The following is a 19418-nucleotide window of genomic DNA, read 5'->3' as shown; positions in this document are numbered from 1 at the left end:
ATGTTATGGTCCGGTCCAGAGCCCGCTTTCCAGGTCTTGATCTGGTCCACGGACTCCAGACTCCGGGTCTTGTAGCCGTCCCTCCTTTCACCCTTAAGCCCAAATAGGATAATCTTGGCTTAAGGAGGTACACCTGAGTCCGATCGGCTTGCAGGTGGAAATAAGGGGCTCTGGGACTGAGTCTAGTTGTGGGGTTGTCTTGTTTTTGCTGTTCTATCTGCTTTGTTTGGGCTGTTTGCCTGGCTATCCTGTTTTGATCCTGGCTTTGAGTACCCACTGTTAATCATCTAGTTCTGTAAGTCTGTTCTTGTAGTCATCCTGGACTGGGCTCCCTTCTGATCCCTTGCCTCTGTTGGGTAAGCAGGCTGGATTGCCATTGCCAAGTGGGGGGACTCTGACCCTTTCCTACCCCTCTCTTCTGATGGGTGGTGCCCTGCAATCTGCCCAGGTGCTCTGTGTCTTGCCCAAGCCTGTGTGTTCCTGCCTGGGAGGTGGCCCTGCCCAGGGGGCTATCCTCCCAGCATTCCTTGTCCCATAGACCCATCCTTTAGCCAGGGTCATGCCTTTGCCATGAACTCTCTGAACCCCAGGATCACCTTTGAATGCCATGATCTCCCCATCTTGTTCTAGCCTTTAGTTGTTCCTGTCTTGCCCCTAGTACTTCAGTGCCTGTGTCCTGCATTTGGGTCCAATCTCCACCTCCTGCTTGTGATAGAACAATAACAACATTAATATTCAGTATACACACAATGCTACAGGAACATGCAGAACAGGCAGCATCTATAGTAAAACGTAAACAGTCGACGTTTGGGGCCGAGTCCCTTCATCAGGACATTTTTGTGTATATTGCTTTAGTTTCCAGCAAATTCAGGTTTTCTCTTGTATTTAATATTGAGTGTTCTGATGTGTAACAGAATGGTTTCAGTAATGGAAAGCGTGTGCAAAACCTGAACCTAAATACATTGTTCAAGCTCCGCGTGGTGGTAGAAACAGCTGCAACTGATAACTCCCTGTGTTGGGAATGGGTGCGAGTGTTCAGCCAGGAACAGCTCCAGCGTTGGCTGCTGCTCAATTCACTGAGTTAAACAGACTGCACTCCAGTGTGCTGTTTCGCAACAGTAACTACTCTTCAGTTCTGAAAAACTGATGAATATTCTGTTTGTAATACTGGTTCAGATCACCCGTCAGTTTGCGGATGGTGGTTTTATGAGACAAGAAATACTGTACTGAAATGAGATAAAGAATACAGTCGCTATTTTCACAAAATTCGACACGTTAAGTTTAACCCGGACGGAGGAAACACGAATGTGGCGGGAAGTTCCAATTCATAACATCTGCGATTCTTCACATATAGATTAGTACTCAAGAAAATGCATAAAGGAAGAGTGTGTTTGTTCTCTCCGGGGCTTAAAAAGGTGTTGAATTAAAATGTAGAATTCAATAATATCGCATATGTTAAGATATTTGAAGACTAATTTATCTCCAGTATTGTCTGGGAGTTCCACTGTACCATCTTTATTTAGGAATGCTGTATTTAGGAATAATACCAAAAGTATTAAATTTGACCGTGTTCGCTGTATAACATGATAAATCTGAGAAAGGTTTTCAAAATCTGAAAATAAATGCATCGTTCATTTCACGGGTTCACATGTTGGTAGAGATTCGTGTAATTTATAATTTCCAGTGACAGGAATGTGTGCGAGCATTCAGGCTGTAACGGCTACAGTTTCGGTTGGAGTTCAAACTCAGTGAGTCATATACGCCAGACTCTGGTGCGCTGTGTTCCCAAAAGTGCTTGCTCACCTGGTTTGATAAACTCAGATTAATGATCGATTTAGCATGTTAATTCACAGGTGCTGCGGATACGGTGTTTAAGAGAAACATCCCCATGGACGGTGCCAAACTGGGCAGCGAAAGGTGGACAGTTGGGCATGGGGCTAGCAACCCAAACACAAAGAAACTCAGTACTACAGAAACAACAACAGAAGCTCTAAAAGCCTCATTTCGGGCTCCTGGACTCTACCGAGCAGCTGTCGGCAGCACAGGCGCCAGTAGGTCTGAAGGGTTTTAGTAAGTGCTTATGACATTAAGATACACAAAGACGTTGTTCAGGTGCAATTTCACTGTTTACTGTTAGATAGAAATCGCAATGGGAAGTTCAAAATCTGAAGTCCATGATTTAATGGAAACACTTACACTAGGTCGAAAGGATATGAAACTATGCTAACAAAAGAGAAAGAGAGGGGAAAACTTTCAAAATATGTATTCAATTTAACTATAAAGTTAGTACAAAATTTCAACTTTCCATTTCTATTATTACGAAATAGATCAATCAACCAATTTTCTGATCTCTTTTGCCATTTGTTTCCAATTATGCAATCGCATTTAGATCTGATTTAGATAGGCGGGTAATTCGCAGGAGAAAAAAAATCACTTTTTTAACATAACCACATTATTTCATCACAATGTTAAACTTGAGAAAGAAACACAATTGTTTACATACTCCATACTCCCCAGCTATTGGTAACAACAATAACATTACATGACATTAATAATAAACAACACGTCAATAATCTGATATTCTCAATAAACTCACAGTTCCAGATCTGCAACATAAGCAGTGCCAAAATGGACGACACCATTCTCCTTGTAGTCACTGATAGCAGTGGCTCCTGAGTTCAAAACTTCCTAAAACCTTCTAACATCCCAACTGATCTGAAAGCTAACTCTCTGACAACTACTTTGTTATGGTAAAAACAAGTCTACCAATAAATTTTCACAAAATCGAGGCATGAACGTTAGTTTTTCTGAAACGCGCCAATGAAAAAGGACCTGTCCTTTCATGGATTTGTCGGATCCGTTTTCACTACTAAGAAACCAATGAACTGAGAAAAGTCAGTGGACCAGTATTTGCACTCTAAAAGCATTTTGTCATATACATTTATCGCCCCCGATAGGATTATTCAGTCCACTGCAAAGACTGTGTTTTAGTGTAAGTGGTCGTTGTGTGTGATCATGTTTCTCATTTATCACCTCTCCACGGCACAGTTTACCACTTTAACAAGTGATTCCGAGATCCCGTCTCGACGCACCCTATCTGCAGACGCTTGAAAATGCCTCTCCGTACTGAATGCCCTTTTATTATTTTTCTTGTGTGACCAACGTTCATGGGACCAAAGAACAAAAATATCATCTTTAATTCATCTCTGTCTGTCCATGTCATACCAAATATTCTCTGTTATTCCCATACGAAATGACTAAAGAAAAAAATAAATCATTTTCCAGGCAATAAAGATCATTTTGAAGAAATTTCCCAATCCCCGAGAAGGGAACAATATTATTTGGCACCGATGATCATTTTAATGTGTCTTATAATGTACCTTATGTCTATTATTTAGAGCATTCAGCGCCTCTTCATATATTGTGCTAGGATAATCATTTCCTAGTCTGAGTGATGTACTTCTTTCACTGAAATGATTTCTCCCTCATACTGTCGCATATCCTGCGTTAAAGATTCTCATATGCCCCACTTCACGGAGACCTTCCTTATTGTTTTCACGTGAGTAACAAAATTCTACTACAGTTAGGTTTTCTTTTCAAATATCCGAATGTTCATGGATAGAAATCCAGCTTTTCCAAAACAATGTGCAACGATCATTGATGAACAGTTTGCAGCTGAGAGGAAGAGCCAGACACCTTGGAAAGTTTGCAGGTAAGTACATGTTTGGAGAGAACAAAATATAGTGATATTATGATGAAAGTGCCGAAGTACTATGGATTTCATTTTGACTACCAGGCTTCATTGAAGGCAACCATCAGCAATGTAAGCCCAAGTTAAGTTTGTTCTTCCTTAATTCATAGAAAGAAACATACAAACATGGAAAAGCTACAGCACAATATAGGCCCTTCGGCCCACAAAGCTGTGCCAAACATGTTCCGACCTTACAACAACCTAGAGTTTACCCGTAACCCTTTATTTTTCTAAGCTCCAGGTAGCCATCCAGGAGTCTCTTAAAAGACCCTATCGTTTGGGCCTCCAGCACCACCGCCAGCAGTCCACTCCATGCACTCACCACTCTCTGTGTCAAAAACTTACCCCTGACATCTCCTCTGTACCTACTTCCAAGCACCTTAAAACTGCACTCTTGTGCTAGCCATTTCAGTCCTGGAGAAAAGCTTCTGCCTATCCACATGATCAATGCCTCTCATTATCTTTTACACCTCTATCAGGTCACCTCTCATCCTCCGTTGCTCCAAAGAGAAAAGCCCAAGTTTACTCAACTTACTCGTCAGGCATGCTCCCTAATCCAGGCAACATCCTTGCAAATCTCCTCTGCACGCTTTCTATGGTCCATCACATTTGTTTATTGGACGGGTAGTAATGCCATGGTGGAGTGATATGCACCTGCTGTCATATGCAGGAGATCAGGAGTCAGGAGTCCCTATAGACAATGTTTCATGAAGTGTTTCTTGTTCCACCTCATCTCAGACATCATGATTAAGTTGAAGCACCAGTTGCACACGCTGACATGCATACAAAGGGCAGAGATGTTTTAAATAGCAGTTTCAGGGTGGTGGCCTCATGAAACTCTTGTGCCAATGAACCTCTTAAAAATGTTGTTGAGATGTGGGTTTCACTCTTGAAGGAAATGGTAGAGCTTGACAGAACAGTAAAACAACTGCTGGCAGAGTATTTAAACTGCAGTTGAGCAAAAATGATATGGGTTTCTACAAGCAGAGATGCAGAGAGGTGTTTCTGTGGGTCAAAATTAATTCTGGGATTTTATTCTGGTTCATGATGCCAAGGTAAACTAAGTCTCTCTGGGTGGGCACGTGACATTATGATAGGGAGGGTGAACCTCCAGAGGTCGTAGTGGCAGTAGCTGATATCTTATGATGTGGAGATTGGTAGTGATGTGGAGGTTACAACATTTAAATCTGAAAGAAAAGACAGGCAGAAAGAGGTTAAGGAATATTGTGGAAATGATAGGCTGAAATGTGTTCATTCTAAAATAATTCAGTATCTATGATGTTGTCTCCGTGGTAGAAATATGGTTGTGAGAGGGACTGGACTAACAACTCAAATTTCTGGGATTTCAGTATTGCAAAAGTGATAGAACAAGGAGTAAAAAAGTTTCAGGACATGCATTAATAATGAGGGAGAATGCCACAGGTGACTTCACAGGGGACACTCTGGAGGACTTATCCACTGAGGTAATATGGGTTCTTAGCTACTGCCACTAAGAACTACAAAAGCTGCAGTCGCTCTGGGGAATTGCAGAATTGGCCTCCCAATAATCACTGGGACTTGCAAACTGATATGGAGGCAGAGTATGAAAAGATGTACAGGACACAATATTTCTGCAGTTGATGTCTTTAACATAACAATATTGATCTATGATCAGTAGGGAAAGATGCTTACTTCACGCATAATTTATTATATGTCTCCAAGAGTATTTCTTGAAACAAAATGTGGATAATCCAGGCTGGAGAGAATTCATACTGGACATTGTATTGGTGGGGTGCATGTGGGGTGTAAAGTAGACATGAAATGAACTTAGTAAAATAGATGAAACATCATCTAAATTGGTTTTATATTTTCAATTCACATCAGGAAAGTGACTAAAGTGAGGTTACAATTGCACAACAAAAATGAAGATAATTTATGTTTGGAGACAGAGACTACCATAAAAGAACAATGTTAATATTTTGCATCTCTATTCACTAATGAGAAATCCACAGAGGAATGTACAATTATTTTGACCTACTCCAATGCACAAGGACATTTTTAGTTCAAGAAGATGATAACATTATTTTAAGGAGCACCAATATGGATAAGTCCCCAGAGCCTGATGTGATTTTTCCCAGCATAGGGAGAGAGGCAAAGGGGAAGATTGTTGGGGTTTTGATGAAGATATTGTCTACCCACAAAAAAGCTGCCAGGGGAATAGGAGAGAAGTGAATGTTTTCCCTTATTTAAGAATGCAAATTGGTTAATCCAAAAAAACTCGAAACTGGTGAGCCTCACATCTGTAGAATAGATTGTTTTAAAGGTTCTAAGGGATAGGATTACTGTAATGGAATTAAAATCAAAATAGAACGATAATAGTGAGAGACAACATGGCTTTCTGTACGACACGTCATCTTTCACCAACTGCACCTAGCTTTTCAGAATGTTACCAAAGTTGTTGATGACAGTAGAAGAGTGGATGTTGTCTACAAAGACATAGTAACTTGTTTAAAAGTGTCCCTCTGGTGGGTTGATCAAGAAAATTAGGATGAATAAAATACAGTAATTTGATTGTTTGGATTCAGAATTGACTTGCCCATAAATGACACAGTGTTGTGATTGAAAGATTATAGTCTCACAGGACAAGAGTATCCTGTGGTGTTCCACAATGACTGGTGCTGGGAGCTCTTTTGTAAATTTGTGCATGTCACAGACACTGAGGTAGCATGGAGAGTGGAGCAGGGTATCAAAGGATAGCACATGGCATCCATGTCTTTCATGATTCCGGAATTAATGATGCAGTTGTACAAAACATTTGGTTGGTACCTTGAGCACCGTATTCAATTATGCAGATCCGGAGATTTTTAACAAGGTGCAAAAATGTTTTGCCAGGTTACGGTCTATGTTAGATTGTATTAATTCTAAAGGGAGGTTAGATAAATGAGCTTTATTTTGGTTGGTGTGTCAGAGGCCGTAGGGAGACCTGATCAGAATATATACAACTTTAGGAGGTATAGATCAGGTTGACACCCAGAATATTTATTCTGTGGTATAAATGTCAAATAAGAGAATTCATAGCTTGAAGATGAGGGGAGGGAATGTTTAAAGGAAATTTACTGAGCAAGTTGTTTACACAGAGTGTTAGGTGCCTGGGATGCGCTGATGGCAATATTAGTGGTGTTTACGTCATGAAATAGAGGAGCAGAGTCATTGGGCCAAGTGGGCTAATTCCACTCTTCTATCTTGTGGCTTTGTAGTGTTATGAACACATGTACTTGCAATCATCTCATGGGTGCCAAACCAGCATGAGATACTCCTGTGAAAATACCTCTGTATTCTCAGGTTCTCTTATTTCTTAATTCTCTTATTTTTTCTTCTTATTTATTCTCTTATTTGCACTTGGCATGATTAACTTATTATTATTATTATTTAATTATTTATTGTTTTATATTGCTATATTTCTTCACTATTCTTGGTTGGTGCAGCTGTAACAAAAATTTCCATCGGGATCAATAAAGTATGGCTGTCTGTCTGTAATATATTTGCTTATTTAGCCATAACAATAAATATTAACATTCTCTATTCATATAGGTAGGGTTTTGAGGTTCAGCACTACAATCCGCATGACACCTAGCGCGCATATGCTATACACACATCTACAGAGATGAAGTGTTTTGAGAGGGTGGTATTAAAGCATCTCAGTTCCTGTCTGAGTGGTGACTTGGATCTGCTCCATTTTGCCTACAAAAGCAACAGGGTTGACAGCAAAAGACATTTCATTAGCTCTCTACACAACCCAGGAACATCTGGACAACAAAGATGCATAGATATATTCAGCAATGAAAGCTCAGCATGTAATAGCATCGTCCCTTTAAAACTAATCAGTAAATTCCAAGACCTGGGCCTCAATACCGAGTTATCCAGATAGTTTTTCAATGAAAGGAGCTTGGATAGGTGATGGAAAAATGTTTGGAAATTATATGCTCTGTTGTGCAGTATGATACTTTGGTAAAATAATACCCGGGAAATCAAGAAAATGAGGGAGAAATGTGGCCAGAGTGAAAGTTTTATTTCTGGCAACAGCTAAAGATTTCTCTATACAGTCACTTGATAATGATTCAGCCATCATTCTCAATTCATTAACAGAACCCTATTGATGCAGGTTAAGCCTACTGACATGCAAGTACCCTTGATTGGACTATATTATAAAAATCAGCTGAGAATTATGCACACACAAAATTTGACAGATGTCTAGACAACTTCCACCCATTTCACAAAAGAGACTTTTCTTTTCTTGGATACTTCCCCATCTCATGGCCCAGATTTCAACGTGCCTCTTATCCACACTTTCCACATCACCACTGTTCATCATGAAAATTGCCACAACACTCCACTTCTGGAACACCTGGTGTAATTATATTCACATTTTCTGAATATCATAGCTTTTTTTCTACTCCATATGCCAGATAATTTGCACATAATTCAAACATCTGGATATAATTCACACAACAACACAAGTGTACCAGCACAAAACATCAACTGTCTATTTATTTCCACCCATGTTGCCTGATCTGCTGAGTTGCTCCAGCATTTTGTGTTTGTTGCTCAAAATTCAAACAATGCCACAAGCCTTTATTGTATTAATGATACTTTAAGGTGAAACAGGTCTTTTCTGTTAATGAAATATAACAATTTTGACAGGTTAGCTGCATTTATTCATTGGGAATGAAATGTTTGTTTATAGTCAGATTTTATTCTCGAGTGTACTGTGCTTTGGCTGTTATATGGATTCTACAATTTGGCATTGTATTTGCTTTTGACCTGATGTCAACTCCTGGAATTGTTTCAGAGCAACAAACCAAACATGTTCTTTTTAAGTATTCATGGCAACTTGCCACAGACTTTAGAGAATATGATCACTCACACTTATGTATTGTAGCTTTGGAATATAAGTGAGCTGCATCTTGTTTTACTTATAAACAGTTAGAAAGGAGATTTTGAAACAGTGACCATGAAATGCTGTTTAATATTATTTTCCTTGTATATATATATATAAATGGTTGCCACATTCTGCATTGATACAGGAAGGTCTCTGCAAAAGTTGTTTATCTGCTGAGCTGGCAGGAAGCACTTGTTATCATGGCGTATGCTGAAAATTTTTATTCACTTTGTCATTTCCAATGAAGTATTGATATGCCAACTCTGTACTGGCTGTTCTGACTAAGAAACTCATGGGTCTAATTTCTTATCCAGCACTAAATCCAAAAATCCAATGTTGGAATGTTAAAATTGGTGTGAAAAAAATGGTGGAATGTAAATTGCGATAAGCTTCAAACACTAAACTAAAAGAAAGATCTCAAGTGCCAGCTCTGGCTTCCTTAATATTGATGTAACTACACCACTCCCAACACACCACTCCCCCCCCCCCCCAACTCCCCCCCCGGCCGTAAGATTCCATAGTAGAACAGAATAGATACTCAGCTGTCCAGACTAAAATTGGTACTTAATCAATATAATAACATCATACTGGGATTTTTCAAGCATCTGACATGGTCCGGTCCGTGAAGTCCGCATTCTGGTTCATGGTCCCGTCCACCAATACCTTATTCCGGGTTTTCCTGTTTCCCTTGCTCCATTGGGTGCCTTAACTGAGGCACCCGATTCTAATTTTGGGCTGGAGCATAAATACCTTTCAAACCGAGGATTCCCTGCTGGACTGTTCCTTTCCCCTTCCGCCTGAAACCCCGTCAGTATCCCTGTCAAGTTCAACCGCCAGAGTGAGACTGGAACTTTGCCACGCCAAGATAAGGAACTTTCTATCGTTGAGTTTGGAACTGTCTCTTTGTGTCGCCATGTTTAGTGTCCATGTTCTGTGTACGAGTCCTGGCCCTACATCCTGTGCTTCCCAAGGAGGGGTCCTGACTCTGTGTTCTGTGTTCCTGTGCTCAAGTCCTAGGCTCTGTGTTCCTGTGTTCCAAGACCAAGTCCAGGTGCCGTGTTCCAGCCCTGCCCAAGTTTGAGCTTCATGTCCTCATCCAGCCCTGGAGTTCATCACCCAGCCTGGTGCTGGAAATTCCTCGTCGCGTACTGGAGATCCCTCGTCCTGTGCTGGAGATTCCTCATCCTGTACTGGAGTTACTCATCCTGTGCTGGATCATCCCCATCCAAATCTGCAGCAGTTTACCTCGGCAGTTTCTCTCAGCAAGTTTCCTCGGCACCATCCTGGCCCTGTGTCCTAGGAAGCATCCCAGCCCTGCGCTCCAAGGAGGAGACTTGGCCCCGTACCTAAGAGCCTAACCAATTCCAGTTGAAGAGCTGAGCCAAAACTAGTCCAGGAGCCACGTCCTGCCCTGGAGTACCTCGTCCAGTCCAGGCCACGTCCTAGTACCTCATCCAGTCCAAGCCCAATCCTAGATCCTCGTCCAGTCCCATTCCAGGCTTTGTATTCCCAGTACAATCTAGTTTCTAGTCTGTTCCTAGTCCCAAGTCTGCACATGGATCCGGTTTCCGAGCCTGGTCAAGACCCATGTTCCGGTTGCCTGTCCGGTGTTTGGCTCAGAGTCCTAGTCCAGGCTCCTAGTTCCAATTTCCTCGTTCAGGTCCCGCTTTCCTAGTCTTAGTCCTAGCCCAGGCCCGGTATACTTCCCTGATACAGGACCTGTGGCCATGTCCAGCATTGTTTCTTCCTGACTCACCTTGCTATCTTGATAATCCTAGTCCTGTTGCTTGTACTTCAGTGTTTGTGTCTTGCAACAGCATCCTGTGCAGTGCCCCCTTGCAACAGTGTCCTTTGCAGAACTTGCTGAGATGGCATTGCAAATTCATAGCAGATATGGATGGTCCAAACTCTGAAATGTTTCTATCATTGGAAAGTAAATCATTCCCAGTCTTATTCTTTAATCGGTTAAATTGTTTGGCTGCTGTCCACAGGTCTAGAATGTTGTTTTATACCCTATTCCTGCGTCTGTGCTGTTGTTGTTCAAGAAGCCATATAAACATGGAATGAAATCCTAGACACAGCGGTAAGCATGTTGTTTTCCTTGTTTATCACCTTACTCAAACGTTATCACAAAATCCACTTGTATTGCCACCTTACGTCCAAGAAATAAACCATCGAGTACAACCATTGCAATAAATTGAACTACTGCTGCTGAAAAGAAGAACAGAGTTTAATTGCATTAATGCTAGTGAGTTGATGGCAAACTCCCTCATAGAAGCAAGAAATAGAATGTTCTAAAACATATTACCACTCATTACCATGAAATACCATTTATGTACTTGAAGGAAAGACAGCACAATTATTTTTGTATGAGGTCTAATTACTGTTTTCTCAGTAAATTTTACATTATTTCATATCTGACAACAAACATCAATACAGCTACTTAAGTTGAAAACAAGACTGAACAAGTTAGAAACACCCAGAAGAGGAAATCTGCAGATGCTGGAAATCTGAGCAACACACACAGTATACTGGAGGAACTCAGCAGACTCGGCAGCATCAATGAAAAAAAAAAGTACAGTCAACATTTTGGGCTGAAACCCCTCGGTAGGACTGGAGAGAAATAGCTGAGGAGTGGATAGAAGAGGTGGAGGAGAGGTGAGTTAATCACCAGGTTGTAAGTGAAAACTGGAGGGGAGGATGCAGTAAAGAGCTGGAAACTTGATTGGTGAAAATGACCAAAGGCCATGGATGAAAGAAAAAGGGACAAGGAGCTCCAGAGGGAGGCAAAAGTTGGGCAAAGGGATGCAATGAGAGAGGGAAATGGAATACTGTGGTGGAAGGCATGGTGGGGGGTGGGGGGGATTACTGAAAGTTTGAAAAATCCACTTACATGCCATCAGGTTGAAGGCTACCCAAATGAAATATAAGGTGTAGTTCCTTTGACTTAATTATGGCCTCATCACGATAGTGGAGGAAGCCATGGATGGACATATTGGAGCAGGAATGGGAAGTGGAATTAAAGTGGGTGGCCACTGGGACGTCCCATTTGTTCTGGCGGACAGAGCGTAGATGCTCGGCAAAGCGGAATCCCAATCTACACTGCGCATTATCACTGTACAGGACGCCACACTAGGAGCACTAAACACAGCAAATGACCCCAGCAGACTCACAGATGAAGGGTCGCCTCACCTGGAAGGACTGTTTTGGGCCCAGGATGGTGGTGAAGCAGGACGTGTAGCACTTGTTCCACTTGCAAGGTTAAGTGCCAGGAGGGTGATCAGTTGTGAGGAATGAATGGACAAGGAGTCAGGTAGGGAACGATCCCTGCAGAGAGCAGAAAGTGGGGGTGAGGGAAAGACTTGTTTGGTGGTGGGATCCCGTAGAACGTGGCGGAGGCTTTGGAGAATCATGTGCTGGATGCGGAGGGAGAAGAACCCAATTCCTGGTAGGTTGGTCGGAGGATGGGACAAGAACAGACGTGCGTGAAATGGAAAATATGTAGTTGAGGGCAGTGTTGATAGTGGAGGAAGGGAAGCCCCTTCCTTTCAAAAAGGAGAAATCACTGTGGTTGCATCAAATAGGATATTATGCCTATTACAGAAGCATGTGAAGTATATTCATTCACATTGTTGAATAAGTGTCGAACAACAAAGTGTTGAATAATATTCGATCATTTCTAGTGATTGGCCACTAAAGAAAACTAGTGGATTTTCTACAATCATATTACTTTTACCAACACAGGATCTTGGTTAGCATCAATTTAACTGTAATGTAAAGAACCATTTCAATCATTAGGCAATGCACAAAATGCTGGAGGATCTCAACAGGCCAGGCAGCATTAGTTAAACTGAGAGGTAAAAAGAAAACAATTGTTTGGGGGATTGCAAGGATATTTGCTCCATTGAAATTGACGTACACTCTGCTGTTAGATGTTGTTTCATATCTGCATAGATTTGTTGCCCATTAGGAGCCCTATAACTCAGAAGGATATGAGGGAGCAGAGCATTCATTCTCTGGAGAACACTGGAACAATTCAACTGTCTGGACAGCTGCATGGAAAATCTTCATGCCTTTCATGTAAAAAGCTAAAAGGCTGATTGTGTGTTGTATTTGATCATCCCACTCAATTGAAGCAGAACTCAACAGTAATAATATAACAAAGGCATTGAACACTATCCTGAAACCTACTCTATATTATCATATTCTTTTGGCATACTATCTTGGTTTGAAACTGATTTGGAAAATTTACAAAGAAAATAGGACTAAAATTACAAATTTCAGGAAATATTATGTACACTCGAATGTTCTTTGATGAACACTGCCTCGGACAGAAACAGGAAGAGGAATAGTAGAGATTAAAAATCTGCACAACAGTCATATAAAACTTATAAGGATAAATTTTCATCAATGAAAACTAGATTCAGCACTTTATGCAAGCAAATGTCATTCTGATAAGAAATGTAAAATTCCACAGTTAAATGAGAACACAACCAAGGTAAATGAACAAAGTAATACCATCAAAGGAAAAGTTCACCAATGGAAGAGCAGGACCCTCCATGGAAGACATCCCTGCAATCTGAGCAGACTAGGTGTTGACAAGGAAGTGTAGAATGCCTGGCTCAGAGTTGGAGAACTCTCCCCAGAAAAAGAAGGGTTCCTTGCAGTAATATAGGACTAGCTAACACAATTTTTTTTTTCCAAAAATGCAGAAGAAAAGACCAAAAAATTCAAGATGACAAATGTAGAACGTTACATTACACCCAATGAATTATTACAAATAAAACAAATCATAATATCTGTCTGGAAATAATAATACAGGATAAATAAACAAAAATAACTTATTTAATAGATACAGTCACTACAAGCACAGATTACCTATAGAGATCAGTAAGTGAAAAACACCAGATATATGCTGAATTAAAAGAGGAATTTGAAAGCCTTTGGAACATGAGCAGAGTATGCATTGTTCCAATAATAATATTACACTGGTATCATCCCAAAGGCACTACACAAATGTATTAAACAATTAGGGCTACACAGGAATATCTCTGTAAATCTTCAGAAAGGCACAGTCTTAAACAATTCTGGAATTCTCCAACAGTTCCCTGCAACTAAGAAATGAGCATACTTCGCTATGCCTGCAAATCAGATTTTGCCAGCCTGAACTGAGAGAGAAAAAGAAACTTATTTATAATAATAATGGTTGTTACTAATAATAGATATCAACAGAGAAGCATTGTACACCTGGCTCAGAGTTGGAAATTCTTCCCAGAAACAAGAGTAGTTCCTTGAGACAATACAGGACCAGGTAGTTAACACAAAAAAGTAAAAAATACATAATGAGAGAACAAGAAATTCAAGACAATAAATGCAGAAAATGGCAACAGAAAACAGGAACAATTCAACACATTATAGGATCCTGTAGCAGTTTAACTCAACCTAATTACTTACACAGGGGCGATCAAGATGTAAACATCATTTACCAGAATATTGCTTTAAAATAAAAACTTTGGAAAAGACACCCTACCATGCTATAAATACAAGCCTGACCCAGTTTTAGAGGAAGAGTCCTACAAATTATGGTACAACTAAGCCAATATTACAGATAAATATTACAAGATAAACAAGTAAAAGCAATTTACTTAATACATATTGCATTTCCAAACATACAGCATATAGAAATCAAGAAGTGAAAAACACAAGAAATATGCTGAATTAAATATTAGAACAGAAACAGGGTAAACATTGTCCTGATAATATTATAAACAACTGGTGTCATCCCAAAGGTAATACACAATAGCATTAAGCAATTAGGGCTACACATGAATATTTAGATAACCTTCAGAAAGCCACAATAATAAACACCAGTACAATAGAGAAAAAGTTCCTCACAATTGAGAAATGGATGTGTTTGGCTCAGCCCGTACCTTGGGTTTATCAGCTTGAGCAGAGAACAGATAAAAATAAAAACAAGCAAGTAAATAAATACATAATTTAACAATACATCTCAAGGACATGAGATGAAGTGTCATCAATTTATGTCCATAAGTTGTGTAAACTATTCAGTGATTTGGTAAGTGAACTTGTGTGAAATTATCCTCTCTGGTGCAAGAGTCTTATGGTTGAGGGGTAATAACTGTTCCTGAGCCTGGTGTTTCAGGTTCTGAGGCTCCTGTACTTTCTTCCTGAAGGCAGCATGGCCTGGATGGTGGCAGTCCTTGACGATGGATCCTGCTTTCCTGCGATGGTGCTGCATATAGATATGCTCAATGGTGAGGAGGATTTTACCCTTAATGGACAGGGCCATATTGACTATATATCATAGGTTTTCTATACGTGTATTGATATTTTCATACCAGACCATGATGTCACCAGTCAGTATACTCTCCACCACACATCTGTGGAAGTTCATCGAAGGTTTACTTGTCATGCCAAATTTTTGCAAACTACGAAGAAAGTAGAGGTACTGCCTTTCCTCCTTTGTAATTACAATTACGTGCTGAGCCCAGGACAGATCTCTGAAATGATAATACTGAGGAATTTAAAGATAGAAACATAGAAAACCTACAGCACAATGCAGGCGCTTCGGCCCACAGAGCTGTGCCGACCATGTCCCTAACTTATAAATTACTAGGCTTAACAGAAGCCCTCTATTTTACTATGCTCCATGTACCTATCTAAAAGTCTCTTAAAAGACCCTATCGTATCCACCTCCACCACCTGCTTTCAGTCCATTCCATGCACTCACCACTCTCTGAGTAAAAAGCTTCCCTCTGACATCTCCTCTGTACCTACTCCCCAGCAGCTTAAACCCGTATCCGCTTGTGGCAACCATTTCAGCCCTGAGAAAAATCTCTGACTATCCACACGATCAATGCCTCTCATCAGCTTATACACCTCTATTAGGTCACCTCACATCCTCCGTCACTCCACGGAAAAATCATCGCGTTAACTCAACCTATTCTCATAAGGCATGCTCCTCAATCCACACAACATCCTTGTATATCTCCTCGGCACGCTTTCTATGGCTTCCACATCCTTCCTGTAGTGAGGCGACCAGAACTGAGCACAGTACTCCAAGTGTGGTCTGACCAGGGTCCTATATAGCTGCAACATTACCTCTCGACTCCTAAATTCAATCCCACGATTGCTGAAGGCCAATATACCGTACACCTTCTTAACCACAGAGATAATGTGTGCAGCTGCTTTGAGTGTCCTATGGACTAGGACCCCCAGATCCCTCTGATCCTCCACACTGCCAAGAGCATTACCATTAATACTACATTCTGCCATCATATTTGACCACCAAAATGAACCACCTCACACTTATCTGGGTTGAACTCCATCTGCCACCTCTCAGCCCAGTTTTGCATCCTATCGAAGTCCCACTGCAACCTATGACTGCCCTCCTCTGTATCCACACCACCCCCCACCTTTGTGTCATCAGCAAACTTACTAACCCATCCCACCACTTCCTCATCCAGGTCATTTATAAAAGTCACGAAGAGTAAGGGTCCCAGAACAGATCCCTGAGGCACTCCACTGGTGACCGACCTCCATGCAGAATATGATACTTTGCCACTGTGGACAAGCCAGTTTTGGATCCACAAAGCAATCTCCCCCTGGATCCCATGCCTCCTTACTTTCTCAGTAAGCCTTGCATGGGATACCTTATCAAATGCCTTGCTAAATTCCATATACACTACATCTACTCCTCTTCCTTCATCATTGTGTTTAGTCACATCCTCAAAAAAGTCAATCAGGCTCGTAAGGCATGACTTGCCCTTGACAAAGCCATGCTGACGTCTTCTAATTATATTATACCTCTTCAATTGTTCATAAATCCTGCCTCTCAGGATCTTCTCCAATGACTTACCAGCCACTGAGGTAAGACACACTTGTCTATAAATTCCTGAGCTGTCTCTACTCCCTTTCTTGAATAAAGGAACAACACACACAACCCTCCAATCCTCTGGAACCTCTCCCATCCCCATTGATGATGCAATGATCATCGCCAGAGGCTGAGCAATCTCCATCCTCCCCTCCCACGGTGGCCTGGGTTACATCTCATCAAGTCCTAGCAACTTATCCAACTTGATGCTTTGTAAAAGCTCCAGCACATCCTCTTTCTTAATACCTACATGCTCAAGCTTTTTAGTCTGCTGCACATCCTCAATATCATCACCAAGATCCTTTTCTATAGTGAATACTGAAGTAAAGTATTCATTAAGTACCTCTGCTACTTCCTCCGGTACCATACATACTTACCCACTGTCGCACTTGATAGGTCCCATTCTTTCACATCTTATCCACTTGCTCTTCACATACTTGCAGAATGCCTTGGGGTTTTCCTTAAACATGCCCGCCAAGGCCTTCTCATGGCCCCTTCTGGCTCTCCTAATTTCGTTCTTAAGCTCCTTCCTATTAACCTTATTATCTTCTAGATCTCTAACGTTACCTAGCTCTCTGAACCTTTTGTAAGCTTTGCTTTTCTTCTTGACTAGATTTATTACAGCCTTTGTACACCACAGTTCTTGTACACCCCCCCCATAACTTCCCTGTCTCATTGGAACGTACCTATGCAGAACTCCACACAAATATCCCTTGAATATTTGTCACATTTCTTCCGTACTTTTTCCCTGAAAACATCTGCTTCCAATTTAAGCCTGCAATTTCCTGCCTGATAGCCTCATAATTCCCCTTACTCCACTTAAATGCTTTCATAACATGTCTGTTCCTATCTCTGTCCGATGTTATTGTAAAGGAAATAGAATTATGCTCACTATCTCCAAAATGCTCTCCCACTGAGAGATCTGACATATGGCCAGATTCATTTCCCAATACCAAATCAAGTGCAGCCTCTCCTTTTGTAGGCTTATCTACATATTGTGTCATGAAACCTTCCTGAACACACCTAACAAACTCCACCCCATCTAAACCCCTCGCTCTAGGGAGATGCCAATTGATGTTTGGAAAATTAAATTCTCCCATCATGACAACTCTGTTATTATTACACCTTTCCAGGATCTGTTTCTCTATCTGCTCCTCAATATCCCTGTTACTATTGGGCAGCCTAAAAAAACACCCAGTGAGCTTGTTGACACCTTCTTGGTCCTACCCTCCACCCATAGATACTCCATAAACAATCCGTCCATGGCGTCCACCTTTTCTGCAGGTGTGAAAGTATCTGTGATCAACAGTGCCAAGCCCCCACCTCTTTTGCCTCCCTCCCTGTCCTTTCTGAAATCCCAGCTAAAACTCAGCACTTGAAGTAGCCATTCCTGTCCCTGAGACATCCAAGTCTCTGTAATGGCCAGAACATCACATCTCCAATTACTCATCCACGCACTAAGCTCATCCTCTTTGTTCAAAACACTCTTTGCATTAAAATTGACACATCTCAAATCTTCGGTCTGAGAGTGTCCATTCTCTATCAGCTGCCTATCCTCTCTCTCACACTGTCTGCAAGCTTTCTCTATTTGTGAGGCAAACTCCTGTTCCGCAGTCTCTTCAGTTCGGTTCCTATTCCCACCCACCCCAACAATTCTAGTTCAAACTCTCCACAACAGACATAGCAAACCTCCCCGCCAGTATATTGGTCCCTCTGGGATTCAATTGCAACCCGTCCTTTTTGTACTGGTCACACGTGGCCCAGAAGAGTTCCAAATGATCAAGAAATCTGAATCCCTGTCCCCTGCTCCAATCCCTCAGCCACACTTTTATCCTCCACCTCATTCTATTCCTATTCTCACTGTCGTGTGGCACAGGCAGGAATCCCAAGATTACTACCTTTGTGGTCCTGTTTCTCAACTTTCTTCCTATCTCCATGTAGCCTTTTATCAGGACCTCTTCCCTTTTCCTACCTATGTCATTGGTATCAATATGTATCACAACCTCTGGCTGTTCTCCCTCCACTGTAGGATATCTTGGATGTGATCTGAAATATCCTGGACCCTAGCACCAGGGTGGCAAACTACCATCCGAGTTTCTTTCCTCCATCCGCAGAATCGCCTGTCTGACCCCCTAACTATAGAGTACCCTATCACTGCTGCCATTCTCTACCTTTCCCTAACCTGCTGAGCCACAGGGCCAGGCTCTGCGCATGGACATTGTTGCTTCCCCAGTTAGGCTGACTCCCAACAGTTCTCAAACAGGAGTACTTATTGTCAAGGGGTACAGCCACAGGGACATTCTGAAGTACCTGACTCTTCACATTCCCCCTCTTGACTGTGAGACACACTTGCATGTCTCCCGTGGCCCTGGTGTGACCACCTGCCTATAACTCGTTTCTATCACCCCCTCGCTCTCCCTGACCAAGCAAACATCATCGAGCTGCATCTCCAGTTTGTTACGAACCCGTGGGTATCTTGTGTTTGTCACATGACCATGATGTATCTGAGACTATGCTGGGCATGATGTAATGGTCTTGTGATGGTGGAGTGACGTAATTTTCCTGCCAGTGAGAGGTCATGTGATAGTTTTTTCCAACAGGGTATAAAAGGGGAACCCCTCCCTGTGATGCGGGCAGTTCGTGGTTGAATTCGCCAGGGACTCCGTTCTGCTGCATATTCAATATTATGACACAGTTTTGTTTTAAAGTTGAGTTTTACTTTCTGCCTTAAGTCTCAAAGGTTATTGCTGGCAATTTTCCTACAATACTGCCATTTCAGTCCAGTCGGAGAGTAAAGATTTATCGAAGTTCGGGAAGCTGAAGGATTGAGGAAAGTTAATGTCAACAGTGAAACA

The 19418-nt window shown here is 41.5% G+C and overlaps 1 protein-coding gene across 1 annotated transcript in view; it reads right to left on the bottom strand.

Annotated features, from left to right (window-relative positions):
• LOC140738844 (scavenger receptor cysteine-rich domain-containing protein DMBT1-like) overlaps positions 1-2726 on the bottom strand; it is an 80515-nt gene extending 77789 nt beyond the window's left edge. Inside the window, exon 1 of the mRNA XM_073066814.1 lies at positions 2597-2726. Within this exon, the coding sequence (XP_072922915.1) occupies positions 2597-2642 (46 nt within the window). The 5' untranslated portion in view covers positions 2643-2726. The remainder of the gene's footprint in view (positions 1-2596) is intronic.
• Between the last annotated feature and the right edge of the window lie 16692 nt (positions 2727-19418).

Source organism: Hemitrygon akajei, chromosome 1 (genome assembly GCF_048418815.1).
Source record: "Hemitrygon akajei chromosome 1, sHemAka1.3, whole genome shotgun sequence".
NCBI classification, from domain to species: Eukaryota; Metazoa; Chordata; class Chondrichthyes; order Myliobatiformes; family Dasyatidae; genus Hemitrygon; species Hemitrygon akajei.
Note: the sequence above shows the minus strand (reverse complement) of the source record. Positions and strands in the feature narration are given on the sequence as shown.